The sequence below is a fragment of the Acipenser ruthenus genome, chromosome 28 (genome assembly GCF_902713425.1).
Source record: "Acipenser ruthenus chromosome 28, fAciRut3.2 maternal haplotype, whole genome shotgun sequence".
NCBI classification, from domain to species: domain Eukaryota; kingdom Metazoa; phylum Chordata; class Actinopteri; order Acipenseriformes; family Acipenseridae; genus Acipenser; species Acipenser ruthenus.
Window position 1 is genome coordinate 19,510,551 of NC_081216.1, and position 17,278 is coordinate 19,527,828.

The 17,278-nt window shown below is 34.9% G+C and overlaps 1 protein-coding gene across 2 annotated transcripts in view; it reads right to left on the minus strand.

Moving 5' to 3' along the window:
• Positions 1-899: 899 nt before the first annotated feature.
• The window catches only part of LOC117434529 (protein inscuteable homolog), a 53,575-nt gene continuing 37,196 nt past the window's right edge, over positions 900-17,278 (minus strand). For both annotated transcript variants that reach the window (XM_059003285.1, XM_034057092.3), the window contains exons 7-13: positions 13,512-13,637; positions 8,239-8,410; positions 7,612-7,790; positions 5,393-5,459; positions 4,000-4,155; positions 3,506-3,582; positions 900-2,224 (exon numbers count right to left, since the gene is read on the minus strand). In XM_059003285.1, the coding sequence (XP_058859268.1) occupies positions 2,096-2,224; positions 3,506-3,582; positions 4,000-4,155; positions 5,393-5,459; positions 7,612-7,790; positions 8,239-8,410; positions 13,512-13,637 (906 nt within the window). In that variant the 3' untranslated portion in view covers positions 900-2,095. The remainder of the gene's footprint in view (positions 2,225-3,505; positions 3,583-3,999; positions 4,156-5,392; positions 5,460-7,611; positions 7,791-8,238; positions 8,411-13,511; positions 13,638-17,278) is intronic.

The following is a 17,278-nucleotide window of genomic DNA, read 5'->3' on the forward strand; positions in this document are numbered from 1 at the left end:
GTACTTTTCCAACACTGATGCTGAGCATTTAAAGATGTACAGCAGGTGATACTTTTGAGTAATGGAGCCTTTTCACAAGACTTTAGATATTGGGTAACTTGAAAAATGTCTGCTAGTGCTTTATTAATACGTACTTACAATGAAATAAATCCTCTACTAAATTGCTAGTCAGGTATCCCTTACGTGACAACTTTTTTATGGCTGCAATAAATATGGCAAACAAGAAATTACAAATAGTCTTCGCAATAACTGATAATGTATTTTTTAGTCATTCCTCATATGCTGTTAAAAAAGAGATGCATTAAGAGATGCATCAAGCGTTATCCTCCAAGAAGTATTCCTTGTTAATTTAGTTGGCTTTTTACTGTACATACATAATGATCAATCCAATTATACCACCACAAATAATGATTATGACCGCAACTTGAAGAGATATTTGGAGGTTTTACAATTTCTAAGTGAATTACCTTATACTTTATAACTGAAACACTGAAACACATGTGAACAAAAACCCTGATCCCTGGAGACATCTCAGTATTTGTAAAATGGATGTGTACAATGGTTGTAAAGTAGAAACTGTATATGTGAAATGTAGCCTTTTGTTAAAAAGTGTTTCTGGTTTTGTAGAATCAGTACCAGTGGCAAATTTACAGAGATATAGAATCTCATTTTACTGGGATTCTTAATTAAACATTAGACATACTGTTCTGCTTAAATAAACGTTTTCATCATGCATGCTACAGTCACTTTGTAAGTAAGATATTAGCATAACCAGATGCATGGCTTTTGGGAAAGGAAATTGTCATTAGTTTATTGCACTCGTATCTTTATGAGTATAACATCCATTTTCTAAAGAAACAAAAATAGTTTAATAAACAAAATGCATTATAGCGGCACTGTTTTAGGTACCTATATCGATGACAACCCAAAATAATCACTTCTTGTTTTGCATAGCTACTGTAAAATACAAATACATTAACTTAAACTTCAAAAAGGCAACCAAAAACTACCCATAAATCCATAGAAGTTTAATCCATGTTTTTATAGAATGATATTTGATGGTCTGCTCAAACTGGATATACAGTATGTTTAATATTTTGCTAGGTTGACATTTTCCACTTTAGATGTTTTACAATTTTCCCTTAATGCATTCACAGTAGTGAAATATGACATATTCAAAGAACGAATACTTATTTCCTCCCCACGGATACCAGGCTTACACATACAGTATATTCTGTTTTTTAACGTGCTAGTTTTAGCATGTGAGCAAACACAACCAAGTGTGAAGTTAAAAGTGTGGCTTTCTGCAACATCAGATGCTGAGAGAATGAATAAGATTATAATTCCACAGATAGTGTAAAAGTACAGTAGCATGATGTACAGGATGGAATGCATCGTTGAAACTTCTGAACATAAGACAGGTAGGGACAAAAACGAGAAGGAAAAAAAAAGTTTTATTTGTACTTATGTAAGGTTTTAATTTGTAGTTTGTGTGCATGTTCAGTACTCTATCAGTGAATTAAGGAGAGGGTGGTGAACTGAACTGAAATAGATGATCTGATGACACACCACAATCAGACACCCAATAACTAGAATGATCCAAGTACCATGTTTTTGAATGTGAGTCTACAGTGGATGTGAAAGATGAGGACATGGAAATGGGGAAGTCTGCAAATTCTACAGTTTACTAGTATTTTGTAAGATTCGGAAATGCAGAAGTAGACTTTCTACTTGTATTGTCCCAATGATTGGTAAATGAACACACTTTTATGTCAAAATACTAAAACATATATTACGTACACCAACCAGGATACTTAAGTTTATCTCTTGATTATGTATATAAAATAATTTAGGAACATACATGTTAGAAAATTCACTTTACTAAGTTACATTTTAGTCTATAAAAACTACAAATATGATCCATGCTTCGCTGCTAAAAAGGGATGGTTTATATCCTTATAGTTCTCTATTTAAAAGAAACAAAAAAAATACTTCAATCTAACATCATAACATTTTTTGGTCAACTTTAAAGTGAATTCAGGTTTTTGATTTTAATTGAACACTTTTCACATAGATTGTTATTTTACAGCTACCACTATACAAAGCTTTCTTCCATGTTTGAGCACAGTAAGAAGGAATCCACTAGTCTCGGTTTTATTAGTTGTTGAAAGTCAGAATCGTCAATGCTTTCTGGGCACCCAGCTGCTAGCCTCCTTAGGGCTGCCTGCAAGACATGAACAGACATTTTACCCAGTGTTAGCTTTATAAATTAAGGGTCTAAAACAATACTACATCATTTTAGCCAGTGCTATGTACTAAGTGAATGCAGGACATTCAAAGAGCTATTACTGAACTAGGTTAGGCGTTGTGCACAGTCCCCTTTATAGTTTTGTGTATTACATTTTGATACCTTTTATAGGAGCAACATGTGTGTCAAACCCCACTGGATTTCAAGACCACACAGATCCCTATGTCAGAAGATAGTGGATTTGTGAAGCAATTCCTTTTAGCAATAATCAAAAATGTCATACTCACCCCTCAGATAAGGGAGAAATCTCATTAAAAGATGTTTTTTGTTGCAGTTTGATTTGATGACATAATGTAGTTGGGATACAGTAGCTAAAGGAAAGCACATACTGAAGTGACCCAAGGACAACACAATCAAATCAGCAACAGTATTTGCAACTGATATGCTGTAGTTCAACAGTAAAATTGTGACAGCTCACTGTCACATTTCCGTAAGGTTACTGTATTGCATTAATATTAACAACCTGATGGGAACTTGACAAATCTCAAGTCCTGTGAATGCCTGAGACAAGGTCAATTAAATACAAAAAAGTGTGTATGATGCACTAAATAAAACAAAAAATACAGTTGACTACCCTGGGGGCACTTTATTAATATTATTATTATTTATTTATTTAGCAGACGCCTTTATCCAAGGCGACTTACAGAGACAAGGGTGTGTGAACTATGCATCAGCTGCAGAGTCACTTACAACTACGTCTCACCCGAAAAACGGAGCACAAGGAGGTTAAGTGACTTGCTCAGGGTCACACAACGAGTCAGTGGCTGAGGTGTGATTTGAACCGGGGACCTCCTGCTTACAAGCCCATTTCTTTAACCACTGGACCACACAGCCTGCATTGTTATTAAGGAGAAGAGGTCTGTTAGGAGCTCACGGGAGTGAAAGTACACCTTTAATGTGAATTAATGAATTATTCCAAATGAATAATTTAAATCATGGCATAGCGTGCAGCTAAATAATTGTGTGTAGGAAAAAAAGAAAGAAAAACATGTGGGGTTGCTTTGCATATATAATTTATCTCTATAGCCACACACAATGTTTCTTCCAACTTGCTGTAAAGCAGATCTGTTGCTGCATGGATTTGTGCACAGTATTTGTGACTGATGCACATTCCACTCTGAAACACAGTATTGTGTCCTGAACTTAATATTTTATCTGGTATTCAAGCTTCATAGTTTTGGTTGTGCAAACACTTACCAAACAGGCAACTAAAACAGAATCACTGTTGCTTCGCTCAGTTGGTGATCGACAGAGCTCTATCAGTCGAGGAATACCTGAAACCAAACACAAGTCGCATGAGACTTCATGCTTAGTGCTAACATGCAAGAAAAATTTCTCTTACATTTATTATTCATCACTGAAAACTGCAAATCATAAGTGGGGAGCCATGTACTGTATACTGTAATAATGTATGCAGAACCTTAAACAATTGTGATGATGCACCACTTAATAATACTTGGTGTTTCAGTCCCACTTTCTTTCTCATCCTGACTATTAAATTCCAAATGACTTCACTACCTTAACTCCTGTAAAGGAGGACAATGCATCCCTGAAATACGCAAACACTATCTTCTAAATGGAATGTCATTCTTTGTTCTTTAAGTTCCAAACTGATGGGACCGTACTATTGACAATTGTCAATGAAATACTCTTTTGAACCCCTCATATTCTGTTGCTGTACACAGCCTTACAGTTGAGTTTTGTGGCAGTGTGGGCTACAACTGGGTCTCTGCTCAGCCGAGCCAGTGTAACTGCAGCTTTCTGCTGGACTCGCTCGCAAGCAGCAACCTCTGGTGGATTTGAAGTAGATGGCTTCTCAAATAACATCTCCAGCAAACACTCAATACCTAAAAAAAAAAAAAAATGCTGCAAGATTGATAACATTAATGTATACACTGGTACAGTGTATACATTAGCCCTTCCCTACACAACTGTGGGATATTTAACTACTAACATTTTATAATGTTATACTGTAACTGTTTGACATGCTAAGCACGCATACCTCAGCTGATAGGAAATAATTAATTGTCTGTTAATATTACTTTTTATGAAGTGTTTTTTTTTTTATTTATTTTTTATTAACATATAAAATAAATAATTTAAAATGGTAATATGTATAAGAGATTGTAAGCCAAGATACTGTTAAGTTATGAACAGCTTTTTCTTGTTAGCTTTTGTGGTCTGTTTCATTCCAACACAAATATTTTATTCTCTCAGACCTGTAACCATCTAAAAAAATGATCACTCTTTAAATATTTCTACAAAAAGACACGTGCTAAGCTTTCCATAACAACACAGCTATCCTCAGCTATTCGTAATTACTATTACACTGTACGAGACTTCTAAGTTCCGGCAATGTTAATTACATCAACCAACTTCCCCTTGAGAATTAATACTCATTAGTTCAGTCCTGTATGCATGTCCTGTACTGGCCTTTCTCTGATACAGAACATGCGTGGCTCTTTGTCTCCACCTTCAGGACTATACATGTAATATTATTGTAGATGTCTATTTCACACAAGCCAGATGTTACAATGCACAGTATATATACTCTATATATACACACACACACACACACACACACACACAGTTGTCGTCAAAAGTTTACATACCCTCGATTTGCAACAATGTTATTTACCAACGTATTAAGTGTTATAAATACTGTTTGGTACCAATATTTATGACTCCAACTCTATGAAAGTCAATGGAGTTAATTCATAAATATCGGTACCCTCTGCCTTAACTCAGTTAATTCACCAGATTTTTAACTACCACTTGGTAAGATGAATGAGTGTTCAACACACTCACAAGAGGTATCATTGCCGTGTAAGTATAGTGTATCAAACAATATTTATAACACTTAATACATTGGCATTGTTGCAGATAGTGGGTATGTAAACTTTTGACGACAACTGACTATACATGCAATATCATTGTAGATATATATTTCACATAAGCCAGGTGTTACAGTGCGCTGTATGTATATATATATATATATATATATATATATATATATATATATATATATATATATAGATATAGATATAGATATAGATATAGATATAGATATAATGACGCTCTTACCTCTTTCTTGTATAACCTCTGAAGCACAGTGGTCAAGTACAGATATATTCGCTAATACTGTCACAACCTAAAAAGATTAATAAAAAAAAATAATCATTCAACATTTGTCAATATAAGGTTAATGGCAACTAGAAATGTGGGCACACTATAAGGGGAATGGCATATCATAAAAAGGTTTGAGAGCATGAATGAAGTAAAATGGATATATATATATATATATATATATATATATATATATATATATATATATATATATATATATATGATTCATAGGTTAAAACATCATTTCACTGTACAGGGATACTGAAGGAACTTATACTATATTGCATGTTTCAATGATTGTGTAGACTTTGCTTAAATAATACAAAGAGTTACATTCTACCTATTGTATCTAAATTGTATATACAGCTGCAGTATTGGAATTCATGGACATGGATGATGCCACATTGTTTAATACAGCAATGGAAGTACAGTAGCAGGTAATCACACACACACGTATAATGGTTATTGAGAATAAGTTCTGAAATGCACAATACAAATATAGATTTCAAAAAAATACACATCGATGTAGCGCTTGTTACAGTAGTATAAAAAACAAGAGTTTAGCAGTTTGAAATGTATATCCTTTCACATCTGACATGTTCTCGTGCTTCACATCAGCGAGCCTCAGGCGTTTTCTCTTCATTGTATGCACAGACGTGTCCTGGGGGCAGCATCCTCCATATGTGCTGAATGATTGTGTTTCAAAGTTTCCTTCTGTTCAGCTCTGGAATTGAGGCTTTCTCTTTCACAGCTGCCTTCATCTTCAGGTTCAAGCGCGGTCATGTCAGGTGAGTCTGACAGTTATCATCTCATGGAATAAACCGGATTAAATCCTACCTGGCCTAAGTTCTATACGCTGACCTCTATTCTTATTGAAATTGCTCGTATTCACATTTAAGCCAATAAAAATGGTTTTAAAAAATGTAATTAATATCTCTGAACATGTCCAGCTATGGCCAAAAGTTTTGCATCACCTAGAATTTTAGGATTGAGACAAAAAATATATGACCATTTTCATGTAATCAAAGAAACTACAAAATGATATCGCAAAAGTCTACCGGAAGCCATAATAGTAGTACAGTATTTCATGTTAGATTTCAAAATGTCACATTTTTTGTTAAGTATATGGAAAACTACAAAGCGATATGTAATTCAAAGTGCTTGAAGCACAATTAGTTAATTCTACAGGATGATGCAAAACTTTTGGCCATCACTGCATAAGGCTTTAGTTACTTCTCGTACAGTTGGAGTAACTTTGGGGGTGTGTTTAACTAAGTTACGTCAACGTAAGAAACTTTATTGAATTTCAGTTAGGTGGCCTTCTTTGACTCTTGCATGTAGAAAAATCGATTCCTCTGCTTCAACAAGTTTGACGTTTTTTGTTGGATTAACTCGTGTATCATTGTAAATCCTGAATCTTTTATGAACCTAAATATAGCTTCACCAAAATGACCTGATTTGGAAAAAAAGACTGCTCGCTGAGGTATTTAATATTCCTTGAACTAAATTAGCCAGCGAATCCAGCAAAATAGATTTTTATGAAAAAAATGCAAAATAGGAGGAGTGTTTCCAGCAGTAGAATAACTGGGTTGCTTTATAACTAAAAACAATAAAAACTGTTCTGTTTTGTTCTCTTCTTTTTATCAGCAAAATAAAATATCTCGACTATATTCCATTTCCTCCTGGTGCGAAGGGAAAGTCCTGGGAGCTCTGCAGTATTCAATTAGTATTTAAGAATATTGTTGGCAGGGAAACAGGTGCTCAAACACCCAGCAGAAAATACCCCACGCATTTGTGAGATCAAGTTTTCTGTTAAATAGTAACTACTAGAATCATTTATAAAGTGTTTTCTCTTAGATCATATTAACTGTATTTCTGATAAACTCAAACTAAGGTCTGCACTTAAGTCCTCAATTCAATTATGGCATTCATATGATTTATTTACTTTAAAAAAAATACAATTAAAAAAATAAGAGGTGGAGTGGATTACTCCCAAACATGTTTGTCTCAACAGACTTTAATCCTCTGGTAAAATGTAATTTTAAAAAAAGCCAGTGTCACAGCAAGAGAACTGGCATTCTATTTACCACTGTTAAGATTCTGGTTCCACCAGCAGTGTCACAAACACAAATAAACATTAGTGTGAACAATACAGAAATGAAAAAGTATTTTCCTACCTGATCTTTTGAGTAGGGTGTATCCACTCTCTTTCGATCGCGGCACGCTTCAAATAATATTCTAACAGCACTCAGCTGCAGTAGAATTTCACATGCCATGGTGTCAAAGAAGGTGATATTGGCTAGAGCTGCAGAGGCCAGCAGGAAGACTTCCCCAGAAGAAGCATGATGGCACAGTTCTGTGATTTAAAAAAAAAAAAAAAAAAAAACACTTGATATCGGGTTTTACTACATTGTTCCAAAGTTTATAGTTGTACATTTGGCTAAAGTCAATAATAAGTGATATATCCAAGCTCTGTTACAGCTAAAACATCTAGACAGTAATTTAAAAATATGTTTTTTGTTATATATTGCGAACATTTCACAGTGAACGACACTGCTGGTACCACCATCTTCAATATCAAAACAATTTTCAACACCATTAAGGGCTTTTATTTTATAAATATTTTAGATACTCATATTATTAATTAGAAGAATCTTGAGATGAATGAATGAGTTTAGAAAAACAAAATAATATTTTCCAAGACTTCTGAGCTATAGAGAAATAACCTAAGCATTGGAGATACAGCACAACTGATTAAAATGCATGCAAAAGTATTCTTAGAAAGATTTGATCCTAGCACTCACTGATAAGCGCGGTCACAATGTCTTCCATGTTCTCCAGGAAACTGCCCAGATGCTGGGTGAAGGTGTAATGTGGGCATGTAATCTGGCCTACCACAGCGGCTGCCTCTGCACGCATCTCTTCAGGATTGGTTTCATCTGTGAGGATATCTGCTAAACACAGGATGCCATCCACCTACAAGACAGCACACGCACAGGTGGAGACAGTGCAAACATTTTGTATCAATTACAATACATTTGCATTTTCTACAGTGACTCGTATCGCATAAAGAAGACATCAGAAGTACGTAAGAGGTACTATAGAAGTACATAAAGACTGCCCTATCTCCGAATATGCTGTGTAAGAAATTACTAAAGGAGTCATAAATGTAATCTCGCAATTCAAACAAGACAATTGAGTTTTCTTGGTTTGGTAGAAAAAAAGAAAATATTAATCTGTTACTACCTGGATTGAAGTATAACAAGAACAACAGTGTTTTGCTTGTTTGGTGCTTGAAAAACAAACGTTTACAAAGAGCTGTGTTACTTTTTTGGTTTTCTGTAATGATAAATAAGTTCTGAAAACTAACTTTTTTTGTATCCCGCTGCCTGACCTCATTGTCAGTCCAGTTGTTTTTTTTTTTGTTTTTTTTTTGTGACGCGTATGGCTTCAGCTCTTTCCACTTGGGAATTGCATCAGACCGAAGAGGCTCATCCACGCAAACTGCATCTCATGGCTGGAAGGCATTCTGGAGAACATGCGTTTTCTGTGTCTGACTCATAATCCCAAGGCAACATCACAATACTTCAAATAAGCTTCAATTAATTTCACATGGATCATAGAGTACAGGGAAGCAAGAACAATATAATTGCTATGTGAGACCCAAACTCAAACTAAAAGTGAAATATTTTTTATTTTTTCTATAACGTCCTGGTTAATAGTGTGTATGCTACAATCATGTTGAACACAGTAGTACTTGAAGAATTACTTTCATGAAGTAGAATTTCATGGTGTCTGTGAACTCAGAATAATTAGAATGCATACACCATTGACATTCCAGTTAGTTTACGTTTTGAAAACGTGATTTTAGCCGTCGGGACACACTGTTCTTCAACAACTGAAACCTTCCTTCCACTGTGTGAGCTTGTGAGCCAATATGATTATGCTACTACCATCATAAACCACTTCCTCAAAGTCTATAATAAATATAAATTGGGGTCACAGCTGTAAGGAAAAGCATGTTGTAAAATGTGTTATTGCATATGACCACCCAGTGTATGAATACAAGCTTCTCTAATTCAAGTCCATAGCACTGAAGATTACTCCCTCCTACTGGTCATCTGAAATTTGCAATTTCTTCACATGTATGTCTGTGACTTGGAAAGCGGACACACCATAAATTACTACAGGAAATGTTATATAGTTGTATTATACTTTTATAAATAGAATATATAATACACTTCAGTGCAATAACACTTCTTTCCACAATAAGGATAAGTTATGCTGTTAACTGAATCAAAATATATACTGTATTTTTTGTCTGAGTTTCTATAGTAACTTGCTTGTACAGTAGTGTTCCTTTTGTAATGATTTCCATTTGTACTGTACAGCTGAAACATTACAGTACTTTAATTTCTAAACAATTAACATAACTTTGCACCATATAAATACATGTTTTACCAGCAGCTGTTATTTAATTATTAAAGACAGACTTACTTAGCTTGTTTAAAAAAAAAAAAAAAAAAAGAGAGATTATGAATCACATGTTGCTTAAATTTTGGGTGCAACTAAGTGCTTTCTGTCATTATATTGGCTTGAGGCCAGTACCTTTAATTGTCTCGTAATATATTTAAGAAAGACAGCAGCGTAATCTAATAAAAGCTGTTTTATAGCTCCAGAGAAATTGCTGTTTGAAGCGTTTTTATAATTAGCTTCTCAACGAAAGGCAGTCTGGATGCTTGCCCTGCTTTTATTTGAATTATGATTGAAAATCATTTAAAAATGTCAAGAAGTTCAGGTTATTTACTTGGCATCATACCACCAACTCGCTGGCAAATGTCAAATTACATTTAAGCAATTGGGTTGCCAGAACAAAAACAATATTGGTTTATACCTGTAGATGGTTTAAAATAAATAAATAAATAAATAAATAAATGAATGATATGATTCTTGTTTGCTAGTTTGACAGCTCCCACACACTTGGATGAAGTCACCTGCTGCAGAGATGTGATGATATCATAATAACTGTTTCATCAGACCATGCCCTTGCTGATAAAGTAAAAACACTGCACTCTCCATACCTCTCTGGTCTCACTGATTGCTTACTGTTTGTTCATTAGACACCAGTCTTGTGTAAACTGACATTGAAAAGGTTTGATCAATAGGATTAGGCTGCTTCACTCTCCGGGACCTTTAGCTTACAGTACACTGTCCTGCCTATGGGGGAAATGTTTAATGGTGTTTTGGTACTGTAAAGTTGATAACATATACTGGAACAGTAAAACAAGTCTTTCTGCAGTCACTTCAGTGAGATTCAGACTGTAAAATGCTCTTTAAAAAAGGGAACTTAGATCAGTTCATTACACCCTGGATGTACTGTATATTTACCATATATTCAATCCACTAAAGGTCACTCCAGACTTCCTGGAGGCTGTTGAAGGAGCAAGATAATTTGCCAGTAGCCACAGGATTCGGACAAGAAAAGACAAGGTTTGCAGGCTTCTAAAGAAACCCAAGCAATGTTGCATGCTGAAAAGGAGGCCCTCTGCACTACAAAAAACCAATGGCCTGGCCTGGTATTCCAAGGCCATCCTGGTGCATTAACCCTTTATAGCCTGACTACATTTCCATCCACTGGCCAGTTTAGTGCAAATCCCTCCTCCAATACAGTAACATGTTGCATTGTTGGACTACATTAATACTAACATGTTCTTTTTACTATCAATAAAAAGTATGTATGCTTTGTATTGGTATGAAAGAACTGCTATACAGTTATGCGGTTTTGTTTGTCATCTTCTTAAAACAGGTTGTCGGTATCAGTTTTTCTAGCGTTTCTAAATTGGAACGATTGATTCAAGTGCAAGCAGTTATGGTTAGTTTTGGTCGAAAACATGGGAAATAATATACTAAATGTAGATAATGTAGCTACGAGAACAAATACAATCCTGGACCAATAAACAATACAAATCATCAGTCTTAATGAATTCCTTCTTATTTCTACTCTAAAAGTTCCTTACAGAGAAATATTGTGTAATATGCCAATTCTCCACATGATGTCTCTGTTGTACAGCACAGTAATATTCAAACATCACATGATACATGTAGTAAAAGTACTTTTAGGGTATCTAGGGTCAAGAACAAAAATAGAGACCCTGGTTCACAATGTACTGGCCTACACTGTGGTGGAGAAATGCGTTTTTAGTTAAAAAAAACTTTTAAAAAAAACTTTAAAAAAAAACTTACGTTTTTCAGTATAAAAAATGTGCCCTGTTTGGATGTGACTATTTTGTATTGAAAGACCTCAAGTTTCAAATGGCTTAAGTGCATTTAAACCTAAACCCTTAACTTCAAGCTTCTACATTTGTACAAGAATAAATGAGCAGTAGGTTAAGACCCCTGTGTTAAAGTCCAGTAAATATAAAAATGAAGATATGTGGTGAATACCACACACAAACCTCCTGTAAACCAATAAAGCAAATACTGTATTATTCCTTTCCTGCCTCACGGGGGTCTACAAAACACAATAAATGTCTGCAATATGTGTTGTTATTCTCATTGAAATTCACATTTTCTACATATACATTCTCTAAATATATGTTTTTTTGGATTAATGCAAATTAATATACTTTAACGCTGTTTAAAAAAAAGAAATGATGGCCTGATGTCCATTGCAGTAGCTGTTCTAAGAAGAAAAAAAAAGCATCACTATATTCTGTATCTGGAATTCAGTACAGTTTTAAAATGCAAAGTATTTCTCTGAAAACTGTTTTTGTTGTACCTTTCATTACATTTGTAATGAGAAAACTCTGATGACACAAATCAGTTAAAACATGATGTTACGCGTCATCTGTCATATTAACATATAGATTTTATTATGCCTGCACAGTCCGAGCTGCTATTGCAGTCTGCCATTCCTGAACTGCTGTCTATACATCTGCTTTATTGTAGTTCCCAGTGGCTTTCATTTGTCTTAATGGCCCTACAGTATTTCCATGGATTTGACACAATGCATTAGTTTATGTGATTATTCATTTATTTATGATACTAATAGCTGTTTGTTTAAGTGAAGCAGATTGAACAATGGGTTGTGTGCTTGAAGTCTATATTCAGTTAGAAAAGGGCTAATGCTTGGTCTACACCTGCAGATTTGCCAGAAAATAACAATAATAATAACACAATTAAAACAAATTATAAAATCACACATTTTCTTTTTGAATGTTGGTTATTCCCACAACCCCCCCCCCCCCCCCAAAAAAAAGCTTTTTTAAAGAAGCGATATACAAATACAATCGATATAAGCTACCAAAGAGACACAGCTCCAATACTAACAATACAGACCAATTCATAGATGCTAAATAAAAAGTCTGAATACTTACTCTGCAACCTTTAGAACTATATACAAGTAAAGAATATGGTCTTCATAGTTGTTGCAAGTGTAATGCACAAATCTGTTTACATCACACTTGTTTAAATATTAATAATGCCCCACAGAGAAGTGTACCAAATTGTAACATTAACCGAGGCAGAAATCTCTGTGCACTCTCTAGTATTTGCTGTTATTTATATAGCATTTCAAAATACAGGTTAAAAACACAGTTTGTACACTCCATAATAACCAAGGGGCAACCTATGCCTTCATCAACATGAGCACCATGACATCATCAGTTACAATACAGTCTATTTAGGGAAAGATTATTTTCAAATACATAAATAAACTTATATTCAAATGTGCTGCCAGAAAGTGCCTTATTAGGTGATGATGGACCAAAGTGATGTCCTATTACAGCTTTAAATCAAGTAAGTAAGTAATAATTGGTTTGGTGGGGGTTGTGAAATTCCTAATGAAAATTAGGATATTCATTTACACTTGTGATACCAGTAACAAACTTTTTTACATACTTTATGTACTTTTCTCTGTGTTCAGGAATCAGAGGCCAGTACAATACACAGCATAGACCAGGATGAAATACTTATACATGTTTAATCAACATGCTTCTGTACATGTTACTGCATGTTCGCAACTCCCTATAGTTAAAGAGAATATTTTGTACCCATAGCTATGTTGGAATTGCCATACCTTTTCCAGCTGACTGATTCCTTCCTCCACGCAGCAGATTGATGCCAGCGTTCTCAGAGCATGCGCACAGAGGCAGCGGAAGCAGTCCTGTCGGCAAATCTTAAAAAGGGCGACCACAGCCCCTTCCTGCAGTGGAATAAAGTCCATACAAAAAAATAAAAATGTGGAGAATGTGGATGGATGTACTTTAAGAACAAGTAGCTACTAATTACATTACATTTTCTTTTCTTTTTTTAGTCGCCCTATTTATGTGATGTTTTTACGGTCATTTTGAGTGGTTCCTATTGAAATTAATCAAATATTTTGTGCAAGTCTGTGCTTAGGAGTTTTTACCCAATTTCAGGAGCTGGGCCTCAGTTCTAGTTGCCTTCCATACACATGCATCATAGGGCAGAATTATGAGACAGTGCCATCTAGTGATTGCTATTATAAAGTTCTGAACTTGTGAACTTACTTAACAATAAAATGACAGCGCTTGTACAGTACTGTGAACATCAGGCTGTGTTATATTAGTCTTCTACAGACAAAGAGATCCACTCAGAAGTGATCTGATGGATGTTTTCTAGTAAAATAGTTTTCACTATAACTGTACTATACTGTAATGAGCAGATTTCAGATTTTTATTGATGCAAGTGGTTCAAATCATTTCACTTTGTCGTCATGTGCAGTATACAGAACGGAACATTTTGTAAAACCAAGGTGGGATGAGAAGGATGCTTTTAGGATTGAAAGAATGCTTGATTTGTTTTATTTTCTACCTAAAATGGCTGAACCTGTAGAAGCCACCCCAATGAAAAATCCTCCAAAATGTAAAATTCTACAATTTGTATTCAACATGAACGGTATCAGATTAATTAAATCTATCACCATTTAACATGAACGTACTGATTTATGTTAGGTTTGTATTTTGGACTAAAGTATTCATGCTAACCAGGAACAAAAAACATGCAGCTTATTTAATTAACACTTACTTAACTAATAAATATGTACTTATATAGGAATGTAGCTGAATATAACTTCTCTGGTGTCCCTTGCAGTAACTTTTCCAAGAACCCCAATGTATTAGTCATTTTCTTTCTATTTATCAGTCTGTAAACTATGAAGAGCTATTCCTGCAAAACGTGTGGTTGAAATACAGTTCCTAATTAAGGCATCCTATTTTTATCCAATCAGTTAAACAGACTGCATTATATAGAGGCAGAAAGGATCCACAGATGAAATTTCCCTTGGTAGAATTACCCCTAACATACAGTAACTACCATCATTATCTTAATATGGTATATCATTTAGATGACACAGCCCACAGGGAGAGAGATTGTGGAGTGTAAGAATGGGATGGCTAATGGGCATAGGCTGTTTTTGGAGTTGTTTATTTTCTGCCCACACAATGCCTGACCTTGAAAGCAATCCAGAACCCTGGCTCAACATATCATACGCCACATCACCACGCATACAGGGAATTAAAATCATGGCAAACTATTCTGTCAAATGCGAAATTCAAGTGAAGAATGAATGTTAACAGAATTATGGTTTGTTGAAAATCCTAGTAAACAACAATTGTCAACCACCCCTCCCTGGATTGTTAGGGAAGAGGAAGTTCTAGTAATACTTGGCTATTTCAAAATCAAAAATGAGATACATTTGTCTGTTATTGAGCACGAAAATGAGGCCTGCTATTGGTGCATTACCCCCAAAAGCCCTGGGAACTGGTTTGTGGAAAGCAAAAGGTCAACAGTACAGCACATCTACAGTAGCCAATGATAGAATGACATTCATTGTTGTAAATTACTTTTTTTGCTGTTATTATCTAGTACTGACTTTAGATTAAACCTAGTGCATCTTTTAAGAGGCTTTCTTTTTTATATATATGAAATAGTAAGAAACAAGCTTGCAAGGTGTTGAAACATCTCTGCCAAAACAGCTGATTTTAATACTGGCTTTGCCTTCCTGCGTTGAAAACCATATTAATTATTCATCTACTCCTGTTAACTAGACAATGACATTTCCCTTAAATTATATTCTATTGTCATGTGTAGTTCAACAGATGTGGTACAGAAACCTACCCAAGAATGATATTCCATGTACAGTACCATCTCTCAGCCCAGATATAAATAACAAACAAAAAACATCTATAGTTCAGTGCTGCAATATTGATTGATAGGTTCAATTTAATCTCAGAGACAGTTTATTGCCCTTTCCAATTGGAAATGTGAAAAAGAAATCAGTAGATATTCAGAGACGGCCCTAAGAATTCAAAACCACATCGACCCATTGGTCCCAAAAGAAAATATATGCCTTTTAACCGGAAGAGGATAAATGTAAAAAAAAAAAAAAGCTTCCATAATTATCATTTTCTTTATTGATTTATTTATTTTAGTGGAAACTAAAAGAAAGAAATATCATTAAAAAGAGATTCTTTACAGAATTGTTCATTTAATTCAGCCCTAACTTACAGACAGTGAGGTGCAAATCCATACAAGGTTTCAGCTAATTAAATTCCCTTTTCATCTGAAGCAATCGCTTTCAATTTGACAATGTAAATGCAATGATTCTTCATTTTTGCATGGGGAAATTGAACAGTGTTCCACAAGGCTTGTGATTCTTTAACCTGTGCAGCAAACTTCACAACTCGTCTCACCAATCATGTTCTGAATAGAGCACGCATCTTATGGTTGCTGTCCTTAGCTTTAGAATATTGAAACAACCTAATTCTTTAAAGCAACCAAATTCTACCCAGGTTGACACTATTGACTCCACCTGTTTCACAGAGCTCAATAACCCTTCAGAAATATCACATCATCTTACTATCCAGTTTTTAAAGTTATGGTTGACATGTATAGTTTTACAGCAATACTTCAGATCCTGTAACTGAGTTATAGTAACTTACTGACAGACTAACAGGATTCACATATTGAACAATGTAATACACATTAAGTACAATTCTAGAGCATGAATTAAGTGGAGGAACACAAAATACAGACATGCTCAAATTTGTTGGTACCCTTACAGCTCATTGAAATAATGCTTCATTCCTCCTGAAAAGTGATGAAATTAAAAGCTATTTTATCATGTATACTTGCATGCCTTTGGTATGGTCATAGAATAAAGCAAAGAAGCTGTGAAAAGAGATGAATTATTGCTTATTCTACAAAGATATTCTAAAATGGCCTGGACACATTTGTTGGTACCCCTTAGAAAAGATAATAAATAACTGGATTATAGTGATATTTCAAACTAATTAGTTTCTTTAATTAGTATCACACATGTCTCCAATCTTGTAATCAGTCATTCAGCCTATTTAAATGGAGAAAAGTAGTCACTGTGCTGTTTGGTATCATTGTGTGCACCACACTGAACATGGACCAGAGAAAGCAAAGGAGAGAGTTGTCTGAGGAGATCAGAAAGAAAATAATAGACAAGCATGGTAAAGGTAAAGGCTACAAGACCATCTCCAAGCAGCTTGATGTTCCTGTGACAACAGTTGCAAATATTATTAAGAAGTTTAAGGTCCATGGAACTGTAGCCAACCTCCCTGGGCGCGGCCGCAAGAGGAAAATCGACCCCAGATTGAACAGAAGGAGAGTGCGAATGGTAGAAAAAGAACCAAGGATAACTGCCAAAGAGATACAAGCTGAACTCCAAGGTGAAGGTACGTCAGTTTCTGATCGCACCATCTGTCGCTTTTTGGCGAAAGTGGGCTCCATGTAAGAAGACCCAGGAGGACTACACTTTTGAAAGAAAAACATAAAAAAGCCAGACTGGAATTT